The sequence below is a fragment of the Paroedura picta genome, chromosome 4 (assembly GCF_049243985.1).
Source record: "Paroedura picta isolate Pp20150507F chromosome 4, Ppicta_v3.0, whole genome shotgun sequence".
Lineage (NCBI taxonomy): Eukaryota > Metazoa > Chordata > Lepidosauria > Squamata > Gekkonidae > Paroedura > Paroedura picta.
In genome coordinates, this window is record NC_135372.1 from 145723843 (window position 1) to 145746048 (window position 22206).

Consider the following 22206-nt stretch of genomic DNA (forward strand, 5'->3'; position numbering starts at 1 on the left):
AGAGCTATTGCATGCTCAATCAATGACTATCCCAGAAAGACGAAAACACTGCAGGAGCTCTAAGAAGCCTCTTTGGATGAACAGAGAACTTCAAGAGGAACTAAGAAAGAAAAGGGAGTTGTTCAGGAAATGGAGGGAAGGACAGAGCTCTAAAGAAGAGTACCTACAGGTTACTAGGCACTGTAGATCAATCATCAGAAAGGCCAAAGCTGAGAGTGAGCTAAGATTGGCCAGTGAAGCCCACTGTAACAATAAAAGATTTTTCAGTTATGTGACGAGCAAACGTAAAGTAAAGGAGGCAATAGGCCCACTGTTGGGTGCAGATGGACAAACTCTAATGGAAGATGCAGAGAAAGCAGAAAGGCTCAGCGCCTATTTTACATCTGTTTTTTTCCCACAGGTCAAAGGGTTTAGGCACATCTAGAGATGGCAGTAGCCAAGAGATAGTGTCTGGGTGGCAGGTTGACATGGACACAGAGGTTGTCGAGAGGCATTTAGCTGCACGAGATGAGTTCAAATCCCCTGGGCCAGATGAAATGCACCTGAGAGTGCTCAAAGAACTTTCCGGAGAATTTGCACAACCCTTGTCCATCATCTTCGGAACCTCTTTAAGGACTGGAGATGTCCCAGAGGACTGGAAGAGATCAAACGTTATTCCAATCTTCAAAAAAGGGAGGAAGGATGACCCGGGAAACTACAGACCAGTGAGTCTGACCTCTGTTGTGGGGAAGATAATGGAGCAGATATTAAAGGGAGCGATCTGCAAACATCTGGAGGACAATTTGGTGATCCAAGGAAGTCAGCATGGATTTGTCTCCAACAGGTCCTGGGCTGTATCAACAGGGGCATCACATCAAAATCACAAGATGTCATAGTTCCATTGTATATGGCAGTGGTCAGAGCACACCTGGAGTACTGTGTGCAGTTCTGGAGGCCTCACTTCGAGAAGGGCATAGATAAAATTGAAAGGGTACAGAGGAGAGCGACGAAGATGATCTGGGGCCAAGGGACCAAGCCCTATGAAGATAGGTTGAGGGACTTGGGAATGTTCAGCCTGGAGAAAAGGAGGTTGAGAGGGGACATGAGGTTGTCACTTGGAGGAGGGCAGGATGCTGTTTCTGTTGGCTGCAGAGAAAAGGACACACAGTAATGGGTTTAAACTTCAAGTACAACGATATAGGCTAGATATCAGGAAAAAGTTTTTCACAGTCAGAGTAGTTCAGCAGTGGAATGGGCTGCCTGAGGAGGTGGTGAGCTCCCCCTCACTGGCAGTCTTCAAGCAAAGGTTGGATACACACTTTTCTTGGATGCTTTAGGATGCTTAGGGCTGATCCTGCGTTGAGCAGGGGGTTGGACTAGATGGCCTGTATGGCCCCTTCCAACTATGATTCTATGATTCTAAGTGTGCCCCATTACCTGGCCAAACCAGAGGTAAATGGGGAGGTATGTGTCTGAGGATGCCAGAGATTTCTCAGTCAGTTTCCAGGTGTGCAGGTTGCTGGCACCTAAGAATGGAAATCCCCCAGTTCTGGGGCTCTCCAGACAGGGAACTCCCAGCACATGTCTGGCTTGTCCATCTGACTGTGTGCCTTTTCCTGACACAGTCACCTGCAGAGGCACTTTGAGATGCGGCAGAGGCCCCCGAGAAGCAGCTTGCAGATGAGTTCAGGCACCTGGTCTCAGTCCCGTCTCCTGGGCTGAATCTGCACTGCGCTTTTATCCCCGGTGGCCCCAAATTAAAGCAAGTCATCTACACGCTATTCAATTTCCATTTTGATATTTAGTGCTTTAAAGTTTCTCTCTGCAATGTCTATGATTGATCTGCTGTGACACTACCTTCCCCCACAATATCCAGAACTGGATATAACTTGCTACATTTGAGAAAACTGCTCAGAGAGCCCCAGTACTGAGTGTAAATCTCTGCATTTTGCCAGATGAACTTCCTCCCCGGTGCCTCCAATGCTGAAATAGTGAAGCAGTCTCTCGCTGATTGGTTAGGGCATCAGTTCAAAGACTGCCTGGTTCCCGTTTGCCATTCTGAATCTAAATCTAAATAAATTCCTTCACAATACTTATTTTTGCCCTCATTTCTAAAGTGACTGTGCTCCAAGCCCTCATTTCTATGTGCTGAGATTTGCCTTTTGGATTGTTTCCCCCACCCCTGTTTTCTCCCTCCCGCTCATTTGGGGAAACCAAAATAAACCAGCTGGAGCTTTATGACCACCACTCCCCTCCCTACTCTTGGCTTCCAAAGTCAAGCAATTGAGTGTAGAATGCAGTCTGTTTCAATCTAGGGAAAAGGAAGGAGGAAGACCCCAGGTTCAGATTGACAGGATGAACAATGGGGTGGGGGGAAAGTAAGTGCTGGACCAGCCCAGTTCCTGGGTCTCCTTCCTGGCCCCTGCCTGTGCGGAGGAGCCTTCCGGGATGGGGCTTTCCCTTGACTCAGAGCTTCCAGAGGCCTCTTCCCCTTTGGGCCTCTGGGAACCTGGAGACTCATAGCTGAGCATGGAGGGGTCAGCAGCCCATGAGCAAGCTGCCTTCCCCTCCTTCCCCTCCTTTTCCTCCAGCACCTGACCAGCCTCTTCTCCCCCCGCCCCGCCCCTCCCTGCCGCAGCCCCACTTGGGAGGGCAGTTGAGCCAAAGTCTGTAGTAGTGGAGGGGGGGAGGCAGAATCTTGCAACATGGCTGCAGAGACACCCCCAGGGCCTGCCTTGAATCCCCAACGCTAAATCCGGGGGTTCAGAAGCAGATGCGGACACCGGAAGTGACTTGGGCTCTTTAGAGGGACCCCAGCGTGAGACAATGAAGAACTGAACTAACCTCCCACCCCACCCCAAAAACCCCAATTTATATACATCTGCAAATAATGGATCTTCCTGCCAGTGCATGCTATTGGTCAGTTTCAGTTTAAACTGAGTGGATCCTGCAGATGGGATCTAGCCATGCTACAATCCTGCCCCAGACCTCAACCTTGGTCCTCATCAGGACTGCAGACACAACTCCTGACATCTCTGTTTGCCCTGGAGAGAAGGTGACTCAGAGGTGACAGGAAAACCATCTTCAAATACTTGAAGGGCTGTCACATAGAGGATGGAGCAGAGTTGTCCTCTCTTGCCCCAGGAAGATGGACCAGAACCAATGGGATGAAAATAATTCAAAAGAAATTCTGTCTCAACATCCGGAAGAAGTTCCTGACCATTAAAGTGGTTCCTCGGTGGAACAGGCTTCCTCGGGAGGTGGTGGGTTCTCCTTCTTTGGAAGTTTTTAAGCAGAGGCTAGAGAGCCATCTGATGGAGAGTCTGATTTTATGAACATAGGCAATTGTGAGTTGGTGGGCAGGTTGTTGTGAGTGCCTGCCTAGTGCAAGGGGCTGGACTAGATGACCCTGGAGGTCCCTTCCAACTCTAGGATTCTATGATCTCTGGGTGGTGGCTGAGGGGGAAGACCCATTCCTGGGGCTAGGGAGTCAGAGCAGACCAGATGAACTCAACACCCCCCCCCCGGTGTGAAAACATGAACCTGCCTCATCCTGACCCAGACCCTTGGTCTAGCATGGCCAGTCTTGTCTGCGCTCCTCAGAGCCTCCGCGGCATTTTGCCCCGTCCTGCCTGGTTCTTTTACCTGGGGATGCTGCATGGCAGAGGCCCTCCCTCTGCACCACACCTTCTCCCCTGCCCTGTGCCAGTCTAGCTGCCTTCCTGGTAGGGGTGGCCTTCTCTTCCTTGCCATGCTAGGGAAGCTGGCAGCTCTGTGCCCAGGCTGGTGGCCCTTGGGGAGCCCCCTGTTTGCCCACCTGCAGGGAACAGGGTCTCTCCTCCCCCTCCCCCCCCCGTCTGCTACCCAGCAGCTGCTGCTGCAGTGACTATTCTTAGGGAACAGATGTGGGCTGCTGTTCCCACGGCCCTCCTCCTCCACCCGCCTTGGGATTCCCCAGTGACACCTCGGAAGCCAGCCATGACACATGGGATCCCCTCCCCCTCCGTCTGGGCTGCAGGGAAGTCCCCGCTGCTTCTTAAGGCCTTGCATTGTGTGCATCGACCATCTGCCGACTGCTCTTGGGGCAGACCTCTGGGTTCCCCCCGCAAGCAAGCAAGCAAGCAAGCAAGCAAGCAAGCAAGCAAGCAAGCAAGCAAGCAAGCAAGCAAGCAAGCAAACAAACAAACAAACAAACAAACAAACAAAGTCAAAGAAGTTGGGCAGAAGACCTGCCCCCAGAACGGAGATTATCTTAAGAGGCCAGGAGGAAGTAAGGGGATGGCTGCCAGCCAGGGGACTCTGGTGTACCATCCCAGCTCTGCCCACCCCGGATGCCCTTCTTTTGGGGGGTCCTCCAAAATTCACTGCCATGCCTAAGCGGAGCGGGTGCTTGCCAGGGGTCCAGGGAGATCCTGGAGGGGGGAGGGGGGCTGTGTGAAGCACCTTCTGGGCATGCAGAAGCCCCCAAGTTCCATCTATGGCAGCAGCCCCAGTGAAAAGGATCAGGGGGGAGGTGAAGGGAAAGAGCCTGGAGGGCAGCTGCTGGCCTGAGCAGGCAATACCGACCTTGCTGGATGAGTGGTCTGATTCAGTCGAAGGCAGCCTCCTGCCTCTCATGTGGATTAGGAGGGGGCAGCCCCTCGTGCGGCCATTATGGAAACGGGTTTGTTTATTTAGATTTTTATACCGCCCATTTCTTTGCAGCTCTGGGTGGTTTACATTACATTCCAAGGGCAGACCCCATGTAGAGGGTAGCATAGCAATCTAGCCTCAAGGCTGTGACAGGATGGGTCCACTCAGTCCAGGAATAGACAAAGAAGTATAGAATTGGGTGTCATCAGCATAGCGATGACGCCCAACTCCAAAACCAAAACCACTAATGGTTTCTCCTAAGGGTTTTGCATCCAAATCAGGTATCATGAGGGATAAGAGTGAGTCTTGTGGAGCCACAAAGAACAAGCCCTAGAGGGATGAAAATGGGTCTCAACCACTAAGGAACCATTCAAACCAAAACCAGCCTCCAAACATGAAAACCTCAGAAGAACCCTGCTGGGTCAGACCAGTGGTCTGTCTAGTCCAGCGCTCCATCTCTCACTGGCCAGCCAGTTCCTCTGCAGGGCCAGACCCAGGGCAGAGAGGCCGAGGCCTTCCCCTGAGAAGACCCTCAGAAGAGCCCTGCTGGGTCAGGCCAGGGAGGGTCCCTCCAGTCCAGCCTCCCGTCACACCCAGGGGCCAGCCAGTTCCTCTGCAGGGCCAGCCACAGGGCAGAGAGGCCGAGGCCTTCCCCTGAGAAGACCCTCAGAAGAGCCCTGCTGGGTCAGGCCAGGGAGGGTCCCTCCAGTCCAGCCTCCCGTCTCACCCAGGGGGCAGCCAGTTCCTCTGCAGGGCCAGCCACAGGGCAGAGAGCCCTAGGCCTTCACCTGAGAAGACACTCAGAAGAGCCCTGCTGGGTCAGACCAGGGAGGGTCCCTCCAGTCCAGCCTCCCGTCTCACGCAGGGGCCAGCCAGTTCCTCTGCAGGGCCAGCCACAGGGCAGAGAGGCCGAGGCCTTCCCCTGAGAAGACACTCAGAAGAGCCCTGCTGGGTCAGACCAGGGAGGGTCCCTCCAGTCCAGCCTCCCGTCTCCTACAGGGGCCAGCCAGTTCCTCTGCAGGGCCAGCCACAGGGCAGAGAGGCCGAGGCCTTCCCCTGAGAAGACCCTCAGCCCTGCTGGGTCAGGCCAGGGAGGGTCCCTCCAGTCCAGCCTCCCGTCTCACCCAGGGGCCAGCCAGTTCCTCTGGAGGGCCAGCCACAGGGCAGAGAGGCCGAGGCCTTCCCCTGAGAAGACCCTCAGAAGAGCCCTGCTGGGTCAGGCCCGGGAGGGTCTCAAAGCAGCTTACAATCACCTTCCCTTCCTCTCCCCACAACAGACACCCTGTGAGGGAGGGGAGGCTGGGGGAGCCCTGAGATTACTGAAGGAGAAGAGGAAGAGTTGGTTCTTATATGCTGCTTTTCCCTACCCAAAGGACGCTCAAAACGGCTTACAGTCGCCTTCCCATTCCTCTCCCCACAACAGACACCCTGTGAGGTGGGTGAGGCTGAGAGAGCCCTGATATCACTGCTTGGTCAGAACAGTTTCATCAGTGCCGTGGTGAGCCAAGGTCACCCAGCTGGCTGCCTGTGGGGGAACGCGGAATCCAACCCAGCTCCCCAGATTAGAAGTCCGCACTCCTAACCACTACAGCAAGATTGAACCTCTACAGCAAGATTGAACATTCAATCTTGCTGGAGGGAGAGACAGTGTTTGTGTTGTGCTTGTGCTACTTTGCAGCTGTGTTGTCATGCAATCATGTTCAAACTTTTAAAAGTACAGTGAGGAGGGCAGGCAGGGGCCGGGCATTGGCCAGAGCACAAACGTCATCATTTCGAGGGGGAAGTCGAGGAAGCCAATGCGACTTTTGTGCTTACACTTTAGGTTACTGCGGATTCCCTCCCATGGGGTGTGTGTGTGTGTGTCGCATTTTCTCAGGGTTCACAAAACGCAAACCGGAAGTGCACTTGGTGCTGTGCCTCAATCGTGATGTTTTAGTGTGACAACAATGGAATCCCTGAGAACTGTACGAGTGCTGCCACTAAGTTTTCAGTGACTGCTCTTTCTCGGGATGTTTCCATCATGTGGCCCCTGCATTTGGGCTTCCTCTGCATGTGCTGCTCACCCCACCTGCTGTGTGGGCACTTTAGGGTTGTCCCTCGCATCCTGCGTCCAAACAGCCCATGGGCTCTCGAAGCTGGGAAGCCCTGCTGCCTGTTGAGCAGGGACTCATTTGGGATTGCAGAGAACATTGTGAGGAGTGGCTTTTCACCTGCAGTTACTCGCCCAAAGATCACAGGATGCAGAGGGGTGGATCTGGCTAGACTGCCAGCCCCCACCCAGGCTGAAGGGTCTTCCGCCAGCCGGCTCATGTAGCTCCCCCCCCCCCCATGGCATGCCCCTTAAGGTTGGAGAAGGCCCGGGATTAGCTCGGCAGAATGGGTGGAGGGGGTCCACCCCAGAGGCAGCCAAGGCAAGAGACCCACAGCTTCTGACCAAGGGTTGAGTTGGGGCGAAAGAGGAGGGAGACCCCCTCCTTCCCCGGAGATAACCGTGATCCACACACCACTTGCTTGTCCTGGCTGGGCTTCAAACATCCTGTGGGTTAGTAAACAAAATGTCCAGACGGCTGCCGGAAGTGGCAAATCCCTGACAGGCGACTCTGCATTTCCTCCTCCTTCCTGGAAAGTGAGAGACCTTCTGGGGTGAACTGGGCAGGGGTCACCAGAGTAGCCCATGTGCCTCTGAATCCCAATGCCAGGAGGGACCCTCATCGAATCCTAGAGTTGGAAGGGACCTCCCGGGTCCTCCTTTGCTCATGGGAATTGTAGTCCATGGACTGCTAGAGAGCCCCAGTTCAGCCACCGCTGGCCTCAGGCACCCAGGATTGGTCTTTGTCCAGCCACCGCTTGAGCAGCATTTGGGATCTCCAAAACCCACAAGATAGCGGCATGAGGCTTCTTGACATCGATGGGATGCCGAGTCCCCTTGGGTGCCCATGGCGGGGGGGGGGGGGGGAGGCAGCATGCGCTAGCCGCTCTTGTCGTCTCTCAGAAGCTAAGCCGGCCAGGGCTTGGATGGGAGACCCCCAAGGAACCCTGCAAGGGCCAGCCCGGGAGTGATTTAAGGATTTGCACAGCCCAGAGAACCAGAGCCAGTTTAAAGATTTGCAGGGCCCCAGCAGAGTGCAGTTGTGATGGGAGCAGCCCGACTGGGGAGGGGGGGCTCCCCCGTGGAAAGGGGTGTCACTCCAAGAGAGGTAAAAGAGGGGAGAAGAGAGGCTATGGCCCTGATCTATGGGGATGGAGGCACCACCCAGGGCCCCTGGAAGCACACAGGTGCTACATGGAGAAACCAGCCCTGGGCCAACCACCTCTGCTTCTCACTGGCCCTGCAAGCCCCTGGCCGGGGTCACCAGCAGTCGCCTGAGATGACTGGATGGCACTTGACACACACATGTACGCACACGCACACACACACACGCATGCACGCACGCACACACACACACCCCTCTGTCCCTCCGTATCCCTGCAGAGGACCCTCTGAGCGTGGCTGTGAATTGGGCCTTGGATGCGCTTAAAAGGAAATGCCAGGCTCCTGAGCCTCTCACTAAAGGGGGGAGGAGGAGGGAAACTGCCCCCCCTTTTCCTGCAGATGACCATGACCCAGGCACACGTGCACCCACACTCCCCCCTGCACACACTTGCTTGTCCTTGCTGGGTTTCACACATCCTGTGGGTTAGTAAACAAATGTTGAGCCAGCCACAGGAAGTGGCAAGCCACAGGCCTCTAGCTTTGTGTTTCCTTCTCTTTCTGAGAGGGACTGGCCAGGTTCATGGCGGGAAGGTCCCTCGGAGGCCGCTACCACAGTAAGCCCCAGCGCTGGGGGGCAGCAGCAGCCAAGCAAGGTCTCCGTGCCAGACAGGATGCGGGACTAGAGAGGCCTTTGCTGGTGTGTCCGAGAAGGGCACCTCTGACCCTGGGGGGCAAAGGCCAAGAGACCAGACTTCTCCTGCATCCAGAAGGAGAATCACACAGAACTGGAAGAGCCCCCCGAGGGCCATCTAGTCCAGCCCCACACCTTCTCAGGGACTTAAAAATCAGGCCCTCCTGACAGCCTCCTCCTAAAAACCTCCACCAAAGGAGACTCCTCCACCCTCTGGCGGTCCTTTTCAAGTCATACCCTCCGTAACCTGAATGATTCTGACCTCCCTGAGGGTTCTGCTAAAGTTCTTCCATTGAAATTGTTCAATGAGTTAATTATGGTCATTTGTTACTGATACGTTGTGTTGTGACTGTTATTTAATGTACGATGTTCTATGCATCCCATGATGTTCGATGTAAACCACCCTGGGCCGTAAGGGAGGGCGATATAAAAATCCAAGATAAATAAATATTCCACAGGTCTGCCTTTAGCTCTCCTGTCCGCCCCTCACCCTCCCCTCCTCCGAGAGACACACAACTCTCCCAGCTGCTCCTCGTGAGGCCCGGGTGCCAGCCCCTCGTCCTTCGCTCCAACAGGTCAATGGCCTTCTTGAACTGCGGCACTCAGAGCGGGACACAATGTGAAGCCCCTGTGAGGCTGTTGATATGCTATTTAGGACTGTTCTGGGTATGACCCCTGCAATGTTTTATGTGAACCACCTTGAGCCGTACGGGAGGGCGGTATAAAAATCGAATGAATGAATGAATGAATGAATGAATGAATGAATGAATGAATGAATGAATGAATGTTCCCAGTCAGGTCTAACCAGCGTGCAGTGGGGTGGCCTTCTGATTTCCTGGCCCTCCATTCTATGCTCCTTGCAATGCAGCCCAATATTTCCTTTGCCTTCTTGGCTGATCTTCAACTTCTTGTCCACCAGAACTCCTAGGCCCCTTTCACAGGCACTACTACCAAGCCAGGTATCCCCCATCTTGTATTTATGCATCGCAGTTTTATTACCCAAATGGAGTATTTTACACGTCTTCCTATTAAAAATTTCCCCATCAATCCAGATCTTTCCCCTGGGGTATCTGCCACCCCCCCCCCCCAATGTAGTGTCATCTGCAAATCTGACCCCATGCCCTCTGCCTCATCCGTAGCCTCTCACGGAGGGGTGAAGGAGCAAGGGAACTTCTCTCCCTTTTCCAGAGGAAGAAGTCAGGCTGGGTTTGAATACCTGCTTTTCATTGCCTGAAGGAGTCCCAAAGCAGCTTTAAATCGCCTCCCCTTCTTCTCCCTTCAATAGGCCCCCTGGGAGTTAGGTGAGGCTGAGAGAGCTCTGAGAGAACTGGGACTGATCCAAGGTCACCCAGCTGGCTTCATGTGGAAGAGGAGGAGAAGAGAATCCAATCCAGTGCCGCAGATTGGAGGCCACTGCTCTTTGCCACTGCCCCAAGGTGGGACATGCTGACCTGTGCCCCCTGCGCTTGCACCCCTGCCTGGATGTCACACGTCCTGTGGGCTCATAAACAAAGTGTTGCGCCAGCCGCAGGAAGTGGCAAACCCCAACAGGCGGCTGCTGCTGCAATCCCTCCCCCTGAGAGAGAAGCGGGTGACTCCTGGGGGTGACTCACCCCTCCCTCCCTCCCTCCCTCGGTGCTCTGGGTATAAATGGTCTGGGGCAGGCAGATGCAGCAGGCAGCTCCCGAGACACCAGCCGCCCTAGAGCCAGAGGCCTGCCCCATCGTGGTCCAACCTGCAAGCAGACATGGGGCTTGCCTTCCTGGCTCCCTTCCTCCTGGGGCTCCTGGCCCTGTGCTGTCCCACTTGGGCACTCCCACTCCAGCAGCAGGAGCCGGTGGTCCTCTCCTTCCCCGAGGAGCTGGTCAGCCAGGTGGACAGTGTGGAGCTGGCAAACGTAAGTGCTTGTGCTGGGGGAGGTGGGGGGAAACCTGGCTGGCTCCCAAAGCCCCTCAGATGCCAGGCCTCCCCTGGGGCCCAGCGACTCTGGGGGGGGGGGGCAGGGGCTCCATCTCTTTGGGGCTGAAGAGGATCGGCATGCATGGATGTGGGTGTGAATGCACGCTATTGGGGGTGCCCCGCTTTGACACTCTTCTCTGCAGCACCCTAAGCTCACGCCTGACGGGTGCAGACCTCGTCTTCAGCTCCTGACTGGCGCCTCCTTCACTGCTGGTTGACACAGAGCAGGAGCCGCGTCCCAGACAAGGGGGCAGCAGCTGCCCCGGTGAGGAGCGGACTGGGGTTGAGATGTGCCAGCAGGCCGTACCCCAGCTCTCCCGGAGGGAGGCAGCCTTGGAATGGCCCCTTCATGATTGAAGGAGGGCTGAGGGAGGCAGGGCGGGCGTGGCTGTCCCCATGGCCCCTCTCCCCCAGCCCCACGCACAGTTATGGGCAGCCCATTTGCACGGGGCACCTTGGAGGGGCAGGGCTGGCACTGCCACAGCTGGTCGTCTAGTTCAACCCAACCAGCCCGGGGCCAGGCAGCATTTCCCTCCACGACCCTGGCTGCAGTGGAGCAATGAGATGGCAGTCTGGCAGTCCAGCAAGATTTCGGGGTCTGCGGTGTTGAGAGTCCAAGGGAGCTTTGGCTCTTGAAAGCTCCTGTTCTGGAAATCTTTGGACAAAGTCTGAATCTTGGGGCACCTTGAAGACCAGCCCAGTTTGATTCTGGGGAGAAGCTTTCGCTGTTCACACAAAAGCTCCTTCCCAGGATAAAACGTGGCCGGTCTCCCCGGTGACTTGGCCCTGCTGCTTCGGCCACTGCGGCTGCCCACCTCAACCGGAGAACCTGGCTGGTCTCTGGAGGACTCAAAGTGTTGTGGGGGAACGGCCTGGGGCAGCTGTGTGTGCCCCCCCTCTCTCTCTCTCTCTCTGCCCACCTCACCTGGTGCCCCCGCTCCCCCTCCTGTCCTGCTCCAGAGCTACCTCCAGCGTTACGGGTACCTCCGAGGCTCGGAGATTCCGGGCGGGGGCAGCCAGGTGACCCTGGCCTCGGCCCTCAAGACGATGCAGCAGCGGCTGGGCCTGAAGGAGACGGGGCAGCTGGACTCCCCCACCCTGGACGCCATGCGAGCCCCTCGCTGCGGAGTGCCGGACATGGGCAGCTTCCAGACTTTCCAGGGCGACCTCAAGTGGGACCACACAGACATCACCTACCAGTGAGTCCCTGCCCTAGAGCCCCCCAGCCCCCCACCCCACACAAAGAGCACACATAGCTCCCTTCTGCTGGATCAGGCCCTTGGCCTCTCTGGGCCAGGCTGGTCGACTCAGACCACAGGCAGCCTCGCATCGGGAGAACCCGGTTTGATTCCCCACTCCTCCTCTTCGACATGCAGCCAGCAGGTTGACCTTGGGCCAGTCACAGTTCTTTTAGGGATGTTCTTGCAGAGCAGTTCTCTCGGAGCTCTCTCAGCCCCACCGACCTCATGGGGTGCCTGTTGTGCGGAGAGGAAGGGAGGGGTGTTTGTAAACTGCTTTGGGGCAGGGCACAAAAAAACATCACCCCCACCCCCACCCCCACGGCCGCCAGTGCTGCTGCTTCTCCTCCTTCTCCTGGCTGCTCATTGCCTGTTGCTGCTAACCTCTAGGTGGGGCCTGAGGTTCATCTCCAGGCAAGAGGGATCAGTTCTCCTGGAGCAAATAGCCCTTGGGGGGGGGCCCTTGCGGGCATTACAGCCTCCGGAGGCCCGTTGCCCCCCCCTCCGATCTCCAGCCCCGAGGAGCAAGCAGCAGCAAAGAGCCCCAGCGGGCTGAGCTAGGAGGCCGGTGGCTGGCAGCGGCTGGGCCCCTGACCCGATGCCCCCTCCCTCCCTCCCTCCCTCCCTCCGCAGGGTGCTGAACTACTCCCCGGACCTGGACCCCTCTATAATCGAGGACGCCTTCCAGAGGGCCTTCCGGGTGTGGAGTGATGTCACCCCGCTCACGTTCACACGCAAGGAGAGTGGGAAGGTCGACATCGAGATCCGGTTTGGAACGGGAGGTTGGTGTGTGGAGAGGGGGGTGGCCGTGGGGGGGGTCATGGGGGGAGGAATGATGTCTGGGGAGGAGGGGGGCAGCCTCTGCGGGGCACCAAGGAAGACGTGCCCGAGAGAGTCTCGACCCCCTTGTTCCCTGTCGGCCGGTTCCCCAGAACATGGCGATGGATACCCCTTCGATGGCAAAGACGGCCTGCTGGCACACGCCTTCCCGCCAGGCAAAGACACCAACAGCGGAGACGCCCATTTCGATGATGACGAACACTGGACCCTGGGCACCGGCAGTGGTGAGTGGGGCCATGCCTCAGGAGCAGGACTCGAACCCTTGGCTCCCACCCAAGGCCAACCCAGGGGAGGGGAGCAAGCCAGCAGAATCCTAGAAGGGGCCACAGAGGCCATTCACCCCCTGCTCAGTGCAGGGTCAGCCTCAGGCATCCAGGAGAAGGATCTGTCCAACCTTTGCTTGAAGACTGCCAGTGAGGGGGAGCTCACCACCTCCTTGGGCAGCCCCTTCCACTGCTGAACTAGACTCCTAGAATCCTAGAGTGGGAAGGGGCCATGCAGGCCATCTAGTCCCACCCCCTGCTCAGTGCAGGGTCAGTCTCAAGCATCCAGGAGAAGGGCCTGGCTCTAACTCCTCTAACCTCCAGCATATTTTCCCCTCCTCCCTCCCCCCCCCGTACAGTGGTGAAGACCTTCTATGGGAATGCCAATGGGGCCCTCTGCCACTTCCCCTATGTCTACGAGGGCAAGTCCTACTCCACATGCACCACCGACGGGCGCTCGGACGGTGTGCCATGGTGCGCCACCACTGCCAGCTACGACCAGGACAAGCTCTACGGGTTCTGCCCCAGTGAACGTAAGCATGGGCTGTGGGTGGAGGGGGGGGGAGTCAGACAGGGACAAAGGCCTCTGCCCAGAATCTCCCCCTCCCTCCGCGCCCTGTGCCCCTGGGGCTTCCCTTCGTGGCCTGCTGTGCTGGGGAGGGGGGCAAAGGGGCGTGGGAAGGACCAGGGCGGGCCCTGCAGGGTGCTGGGACACAGCAGCATTTCCCCTCCAGAGAACAGAAGGTGGGAGAAATCCGCCAGAGGAAAGGGGAGGAGTAGGCAGGTGTTGGGTTGCCAGCTCTGGGCAGGAAAATTCCAGGAGAATTGGGGCAGAGTCAGTCTAGGGGGAGAGGAGTGGCCTCTGTGGGGTGGAAAGCCACCCAGGCCGCCCACCAAGGCAGCTGTTTTGTCCGAGAGAACAGAGGCCTGCCACTGGGAGGTGAATTGCAATGGCAGGAGGTCTCCAGGTGCCCCCCCCCGCCCCAGGACTGAGAGGGGAGAGGCCTGGATCTTGGGCCTGTTTCTCCCTCCCAGGGTCTCTTGCCTGCCTGCCAGACCATCCTTGGGTCTCCTGGCCACGTCACACACGGCTGGCGCACCATCAGCACTGCTTGGCACCCCGCAGGCTCCCTTTGGGGCAGCCCCCGGAGGGCTCCTCTCCTGTCAGTCCAAGGGATACGGACCCCCGCAGTCTGTTCCCACAGCCCTTCCTTTGGGGCCACCCCACACTTCCGCTCTGAGCGAGGACCTTCTCCCTCCCCCCCCCCCGGCTTTCCAGTGCTGTACACGTACGACGGGAACGGCGAGGGAGCCAAGTGCGTCTTCCCCTTCATCTTCGAGGGCAAGTCCTATGAGGGCTGCACGACGGAGGGGCGCACAGATGGCTACCGCTGGTGCGCCACCACAGACAACTTTGACCGCGACCAGAAATACGGCTTCTGCCCCACCAGAGGTAGGGGGCGTGGTTTGTGGGGCAAGCATGGGGGCCGGGAGGGCTGCCTAGAGGGAGTCCTCATCACAGGGCACTTGTTCTGGAGGGCTTCTCCTTTCTGCCCGCCCGAGGGGGTCTTCTCCTGCCATCCCTGCTGGGCAGCTGAACCTGGCAGGCCGGGGGGCCGGCTAAGCTTGGGGCCTGCGTGTCCAGGACGTGCATCCTGCTCTCTGCTCCTAGAAGGATGGCCGGAGTGCCCACCCGCCCGCCTGCCTGCCTGCCTGCCCGCTGGCATCCCTTGCTGCAGGAGCGGCAGGCACCTGTGGCCATCAGCAGGCCGCCTTCTTGCCAGCTTGTGTGCAGCTGCCGGATGGGCATGCTCCTGGCACGGCTCCTTGGCCAGAAGGGCTGGGCAGGACCCCTCCGGCTCGAGCTCACGGCCCCTTCTCTGCAGACACAGCCGTGTTCGGGGGGAACTCCCCCGGGGAGGAGTGCGTCTTCCCTTTCACCTTCCTGGGCCAGACGTACAGCGGCTGCACCGCTGAGGGGCGTGGCGACGGGAAGCTGTGGTGCGCCACCACCGACAACTACGACACGGATAAGAAGTGGGGCTTCTGCCCGGACAAAGGTTGGCCCCGCCCCGTCTTCGGCACTCGACCCGGGCATGGGGGGTGGGGTCTGTTTCTCCCCGTGGGGCAGCGTGGCCCTGCCTCCGAAACACCCTGGCCTCCAGCCACGCCCTGTGCCCTCGCGGGGGGAGGGAGCAGTGTGCAAGAGAGGACCTCCCCCCCAGCAGCAAGGGGTGCTCAGGCTGGGTGGGCTCAAGTGCGGGCAGAGGGGGGAGAGGGAGACTGGCCACGGGCACCGGGGCTTAGACTGAGGCGTGGAAGATGCCAGTCAATGGCTGCAGACCACGTTGACTGAGGGGCCCCCCACATTCAGAGGCAGCCGTCCCCTGAATCCCAGGGCCAGGAGGCAGCATCAGGGGGAAGAACTGGCTGGCCCCTGTGGGACACAGGATGCTGGACTGGAGGGACCCTCCTTGGTCTCACCCAGCAGAGCTGTTCTGATGTTTCTATGGGCCCACGGAAGGCAGGGGCCACAGGAGGCCCTGCTGCACTGAGGGGCCCTTGGTGCCCACAGGGAACGCTGGGGGAGGGCTCGGGGGGGGCAGATCTCTGCCTCCTCTTGCAGCTGCCTTGTGCTTCCAGGGTACAGCCTCTTCCTGGTGGCTGCGCATGAGTTCGGCCACTCCCTGGGCTTGGAGCACTCCAGCGTGCAGGAAGCCCTGATGTATCCGATGTACAGCTACGTTGCAGATTTCCACCTGCACTCCGATGATGTGGCTGGGATCCAGTTCCTCTACGGTGAGCGGAAGCCCGGTGCGGGTGGGCATTCATGTGTCCTGCCGTCCCAGGGACCCTCAGCGCTCGGTTCCCTGGTCTGAAAGCTCCTGAGGGACCAGCTCCTGAGGGGCAGGTTACAGGAGGGGGGGGTGCTAAACTAGAGGATGCAGAGAAGGGAGAAGGCCTGCTCCCTCCCTTCTTCTGGCCCCTGGCCCTCCGACCCCCCTTCTCAGGAGCCACAGAGATGACAGAGGGGGTCACCAGGCATCCAGCTGCTTCTGTGCCTGCCAGGCTCTCCCTGAGCCCCCCGCCCCGTAGCAGAGCTCTAGCGGCATCCCAGGTGACCCTGCCCCTGTCGCTTACGGGCTGCCCCGTGCCCTCCTTGACCCCAGGCTCCGGGACCGGGCCCAGCCCCCCCACGCAGAGCCCCGACGTCCCCACCCAAACCACCACGGAGTCAGAGGACACGTCCACCTCTGGAGAAGATGGCTCCGTGACAGAGCCCACCCCAGTGGAGCCCACCCCGGAGGAGCCCACCCCGGAGCAGCCCCCCAGCGATGCCTGCAAAGTCCGGAGCTTTGATGCCGTGACGGAGATCAAGAAGGAGCTATACCTCTTCAAGAGTGGGTGAGCCGCCGCTGGGGGTCCCTGGGCGGAGGAGGGGAGTGGCTGCTAGCAAGAAAGGCTGGGGGGGCATTGCCCTGGCTATGGGCCCTGGAATTTACTATGTAAAGCCACCAAATGTGCTTGCAAACAGCCACGGAGGTGGCCTGGCATGCCTGGCAGCCCCTGAGGACAAGGGGAAGGCCACCGGGCCGCGAAAGGCCACCAAAGGCATGGGCCCACAAGCAGCGCTTGGAGAGGGGCCGCTCTTGGGCTCCCTCCCTGCCTCCCCGCCCTGCTCCAGCCCCTCCAGCTCACGGGCCCTTCGACCCCCGCCCCCTGCTCAGGCAATACTGGAAGAAGCCCGCTGGGACGGGGCCCATCAAAGGCCCGCTGCGGATCCAGGACACGTGGCCAGCCCTCCCGGACGTGGTGGACGCCGCCTTCCAAGACCGGCTGACCCAGAAACTCTTCTTCTTCTCTGGTGCGTGGCTCTTGCAGGGACCTCTCTGCGCCCCCAGCTCCGGGGGGGGGGGGTCCATAAGGGCTGCCAGCTCCAGGTCGGGCATGCCTGGAGTTGTGGCGAGGGAGGGGCCTCAGCAGGGCACAGAGCCACGGAGTCCGCCCTCCTGAGCAGCCATGTTCTCTGACGGGGTGGGGGGTCCGAGCTCTGCCGTCTGGAGGTGAGTTGTCATTCCAGGAGGCTGCCGGGCCCTGTGGGTCCTTTGCGGGCTTTGGGGTCCTTTGCGGGTCTCCTCCCATTGCCGCTGAAGGCCCCAGCCCCCCCTCCCCCCAGGCCTCCGTTGGCCGTCTGGGGCTCTGATGGCTTGAGGCAGGCCTCTCTCCTCTGTGTCTCCTGCAGGGCAGCGCTTCTGGGTGATCCAGGGAAAGAAGGTTTTGGGCCCGCGGAACATGGAGAAGCTGGGCATCAGCAGAGACGTGCCGAAGATCTCCGGGGCCCTGCCGAAAGGCCGGGGCAAGGTCCTGCTCTTCCACGGGGACAAGTACTGGAGGTACGGACAGACGGACAAACGGGGATTCTGTGCGGGAGGGGGCACCATCTAGTCTAGCCCCCTGCCCCCCCTCCCCCACACATTCCCCCCAGCGTCACCTGTGAAGAAGGCCCACTCCGAGGGTGATATGGGAGACCCTTTGCCGTGGGGGGTGGAGGGCCTGGCTCAGCCAAAGGTGCCTTCATGTGGGAGGGGCTGTGAGGCCCAGTGGCAGAGCCTCTGCTGGGCACACAGAAGCCCCCCCCCTCAGGCCCCAGGTCTCTGACCGGTGTCAGGATCTGGCCGGTGTCAGGGAGCTGCATGGGCACACTGACCACCCAAGAGGAGCCCAGAATGACCCCCCACCCATGAGGAGGGGGCTTACGGTTGCCTCCCATTCCTCTCGCAGGATCGGGCAGGGAAGGAGGGCGCGGGGGGGGGGAGGCAGGGGAGCCACACACTGAGGCACAACCCTCCCCCCCCCCGCCGCTGGCTCAGATGGACTTTCCCCCCAGGCTGGACGCCAAAGCGGAGCGGGTCGACCGAGGCTACCCGAAGCGGACTGACGAGGTCTTTACCGGCGTCCCTCTGGACTCGCAGAATATCTTCCTGTACCAAGGTGGGGCAGCCGGCCAGAGGGGGGCGGGGGCGGGGGTGGGGTGGGGTGGGGCTAGGGCCCTCCCTCTCAGCCCCCGCGCAGTCCAGGGCTCCTATCCCCCGGCCCCAGGGGGCGGGCGGGGGGGTCCTTGCTGCTTCCCGCCTCTCTCTCTTTGCCGACCGCTCTCCCCGTCCCGTGCAGGCAAGTACCACTTCTGCCAGGCCCCCTTCTGCTGGCGAATGACGCCCCAGTACCAAGTGGACCGCGTGGGCTACCTGAAGTACGACGTCCTGAGCTGCCCCGAGCAGTAGGCCGGGCGGTGGCTGCCGCGAGCGCCTGGAGGCCGCCGAGAGCCCCCCCGGGAGGCCGGCCCGGCGGAGGGAGGCTGGCGGAGGGAGGCCGGCGGCGGCGGCAGAGCGGACTCTCCACACACACCCCGCCCACCCGGAGCCCCCTGCCGCACAACAGCCCTGCGGGGCCACGATCCTGCCGCAAGCTGTGGCGAACTCTGGACTTGGCGGTAGCAAGAGGCCTCTCTCTCTCCGGGCCATTGAAGACCCCCACACACACACACACACGCACACACTCTGCACAGCACGGCAAGACCCCCTCCCCCCCCCCCGTCTCCTGTGTTGGCATTAGCCCCTTGCTCATCTGAAATAAAGACACTATTGCCCCCTGTGAGCTCTCTCGGTTCTGGAGGAGGGGAGGGGGGGCGTGAAGGGGGGAAGGGGCTCCCAGTGGGGGGTGGGGAGCCCCTGATCACAGGCCTCCTGCCCGCAGTGGGGCCTGCCCTTCTCTGCTTCCTGGGCTGCAGCTCCCAGTGCAAAGGGCCACTCCACGTGGCAGAGGTCAGACCCAGAAGACCGCCCTGACGCCCACCTCTCTTTCCCCCTGGCCTCCCTGCCCCCCCCCCCGCCAACCATCTGCCACTCACTCTCAGCTCCCTTGTGTCTCACAGAGGAAGGGGGGCTCACTGGTTGTGCCATGGTGTGTGCTCCTTTCAAAGCCCTCCCCATGACTTTAATGCCAGTCTCCAACTTTGGGTGCACAGAAGAAACAATGGGTGAAGAGAAGGTGGGCTACACTCTTGGCTCTTGCACAAACCATTAAATGATTTCTGGTCCCCACTTCCAAGAGCAGGGAAAAGTTTCACAGCATTGCTTCACTGGAAGACACTTTAGAAGAGTCCTTCTGGGTCAGGCCAGGGAGGGTCCCTCCAGTCCAGCCTCTCGTCTCACCCAGGGGCCAGCCAGTCCCTCTGCAGGGCCAGCCACAGGGCAGAGAGGCCGAGGCCTTCCCCTGAGAAGACCCTCAGAAGAGCCCTGCTGGGTCAGGCCAGGGAGGGTCCCTCCAGTCCAGCCTCCCATCTCACACAGGGGCCAGCTAGTTCCTCTGCAGGGCCAGCCACAGGGCAGAGAGGCCGAGGCCTTCCCCTGAGAAGAAGAGCCCTGCTGGGTCAGACCAGGGAGGGCCCATCCAGTCCAGCCTCCTGTCTCTCCCAGGGGCCAGCCAGTTCCTCTGCAGGGCCAGCCACAGGGCAGAGAGGCCGGACAGATCCTTCTCCTGGATGCTTGAGGCTGATCCTGCACTGAGCAGGGGGTGGGTCTGGATGGCCTGTGTGGCCCCTTCCCACTCTAGGATTCTAGGAGTCTAGTTCAGCAGTGGGATGGGCTGCCTATGGAGGTGGGGAGGTCCCTGCACTGGCCATCTTCAAGCAGCAGCTGGAGAGGTCTTTCAGACCAACATTTGGGGCAGGAGAGGAGCTTTTGGGGCTCTGCTCATTTCTTTGAAGAAAGATCCAGATGGGTGGCTTTATTAGGCTTTCTCTACCAGTATAATAGAGCAAGGGCACCTTGAAGACTGATAACATACGTCGCAGGGGAGGAGTTTTCTTGAGTAACTGCTCACTTAAAATGATAGAATCATAGAGTTGGAAGGGACCTCATGGGTCATCTAGTCCAACCCCCTGCATTATGCAGGACACTCACATCCCAATCACTCATCTACTGTAACCAGCCACCCCTTTGCCTTCACAGAATCAGCCTCTCCGTCGGATGGCTCTCCAGCCTCCGTTGTAAAATCTCCAAAGATGGAGAACCCACCACCTCCCGAGGAAGCCTATTCCACTGAGAAACCACTCTAACTGTCAGGAACTTCTTCAAGATGTGGGAATTAGAATAATAGAATCATAGAATCCTAGAATCATAGAGTTGGACGGGCCCATAGAAGCCATCTAGTCCAACCCCCTGCTCAATGCAGGATCAGCCCAAAGCATCCTAAAGCATCCAAGAAAAGTGTGTATCCAACCTTTGCTTGAAGACTGCCAGTGAGGGGGAGCTCACCACCTTCTTAGGCAGCCTATTCCACTGCTGAACTACTCAGACTGTGAAATTTTCCCCCCTGATATCTAGCCTATATCGTTGTACTTGAAGTTTAAACCCATTACTTCGTGTCCTTTCCTCTGCAGCCAACAGAAACAGCATCCTGCCCTCCTCCGCGTGACAACCTTTCAAATACTTAAAGAGGGCTATCATGTCCCCTCTCAACCTCCTTTTCTCCAGGCTGAACATTTCCAAGTCCCTCAACCTATCTTCATAGGGCTTGGTCCCTTGGCCCCAGATCATCCTCGTCGCTCTCCTCTGTACCCTTTCAATTTTATCTACGTCCTTCTTGAAGTGAGGCCTCCAGAACTGCACACAGTACTCCAGGTGTAGTCTGACCAGTGCCGTATACAATGGGACTATGACATCTTGTGATTTTTATGTGATGCCCCTGTTGATACAGCCCAAAATGGCATTCGTCTTTTTTACCGCTGCATCACACTGCCTGCTCATGTTTAGTTTACAATCCACAAGTACTCCAACGTCTCGTTCACACACAGTGTTACCTAGAAGCGTATCCCCCATCCAGTAGGCATGCTTTGCATTTTTCTGACCCAGATGCAGAACTTTACACTTATCTTTATTAAATTGCATCTTGTTCTCATTTGCCCATTTTTCCATTGTGTTCAGATCTCATTGAACTCTGTCTCTATCTTCCGGAGTATTTGCCAGTCCCCCCAATTCGGTGTCATCTGCAAACTTGATGAGTAGTCCCTCCACCCCTCTCATCTAGATCATTAATAAATATGTTAAAAAGTACCGGGCCGAGCACCGAGCCCTGAGGTACCCCGCTACTCACCTCTCTCCAGTCTGATGAAACACCATTGACAACAACTCTTTGAGTGCGGTTCTCTAACCAATTCCCTATCCACCTAACTATATTCCACTGCTGAACTACTCTGTGAATTTTTTTTTCCTGATATCTAGCCTATATCATTGTACTTGTAGTTTAAACCCATTACTTCATGTCATAGAATCCTAGAATCATAGAATCATAGAGCTGGAAGGGGCCACACAGGCCATCTAGTCCAACCCCCTGCTCAACGTAGGATCAGCCCAAAGCATCCTAAAGCATCTGAGAAAAGTGTGTATCCAACCTTTGCTTGAAGACTGCAAATCCAACCTTTGCTTGAAGACTGCCACTTTCTGACAACAGGACTCTATGCAACATACTTCTTCAGGTATATTTTGGTATCTGAAGAAAGAAGCACTGAGCAGCGACTCATGAAAGCTCATAACTTTCTGTTAGTCTTGAAAGTGCTTCTGGTCCCTTGTTTTCTACTGTGTAAAGTGGTATATCCTATTGTCTGTCCAGAACCTACTGCCTATCATCTTCACAGGATGACCCTTCATACGGTCTTATTCCTGGCTGGTCACCGATGGGATGCGTGATTTAGAGTGGTCAATCCAGTTTTGTTGATCCCCGAAATTGCCAGTTAAAAATGTCCAAATTGCAACCTGACTACTGGACAGCCATGGTATGCAGGGGGCATCATGTATAGGGGGCTCTAAGAACTGCCAGCATTTGAAGGCTGTCCAGGAACATTCACCTCATGCAGAAATGGTCTCGTATTTTGGCTGAGAAATGTTCTCTGCCATCGCTCTCTACTCCATGCATAGTTTTACAAGGATTGAGCCTTGGAGACTTTTTTGTGATGTTTCACTTCCAAATGTGCAACCAGAGACCACGGGGGAGGGGGGGCTGTGACCCATGAGAACATAAAAAGAGCCCTGCTGGATCAGGCCAATGGTCCATCCAGTCCAGCCTCCTGTCTGACATCCTGCCTTCCAAATATGCTCTATACAGGAGCAATATGATATTGTCTTGATTATTTTCAGTTCCATTTCGAATAATCCCACCACAGAGCAGGAAATATAATTAAAAACAAACAAACAAACAAATGCCCTTTTCACTGCTGCTGCACACACTTCCACTGAAGTGCCCAGGGCAGGCCTAGGAGGTTGAGCAGCGTCTTTGCATTCAGAAGGTCTCCAGCCCCATCCCTGCTGACCTCTCCAACCCCCCCCCCCTTGGGTGAGGAGAAGCTCAGGAGAG

General features: G+C 57.9%; 1 protein-coding gene across 2 annotated transcripts; it reads left to right on the forward strand.

The window, feature by feature from the left end:
- Positions 1–10155: 10155 nt before the first annotated feature.
- On the forward strand, positions 10156–20600 carry MMP9 (matrix metallopeptidase 9). Of its 2 annotated transcripts, none has more exons than XM_077336143.1 (13): positions 10156–10392; positions 11415–11653; positions 12326–12474; positions 12625–12756; positions 13155–13328; positions 14075–14248; positions 14682–14855; positions 15439–15594; positions 15966–16200; positions 16524–16660; positions 17039–17189; positions 17684–17787; positions 20237–20600. In XM_077336143.1, the coding sequence occupies exons 1-13, from the start codon at positions 10243–10245 to the stop codon at positions 20269–20271; spliced, it is 2010 nt and encodes a 669-aa protein (XP_077192258.1). In that variant the 5' UTR covers positions 10156–10242; the 3' UTR covers positions 20272–20600. The 2 variants fall into 2 exon arrangements, with proteins under 2 accessions (XP_077192258.1, XP_077192257.1); XM_077336142.1 differs by lacking the exon at positions 20237–20600 and adding an exon at positions 17968–18447.
- The last annotated feature ends 1606 nt before the right edge of the window (positions 20601–22206 follow it).

Coding starts and splice junctions, on each gene's coding strand:
- MMP9 (XM_077336142.1), top strand. CDS start 10,243: ATGGGGCTTGCCTTCCTGGCTCCCTTCCTCCTGGGGCTCCTGGCCCTG. Junction 12,757..13,154: donor GACCCTGGGCACCGGCAGTG/GTGAGTGGGGCC, acceptor CCCCCCGTACAG/TGGTGAAGACCTTCTATGGG. Junction 15,595..15,965: donor TGGGATCCAGTTCCTCTACG/GTGAGCGGAAGC, acceptor CCTTGACCCCAG/GCTCCGGGACCGGGCCCAGC.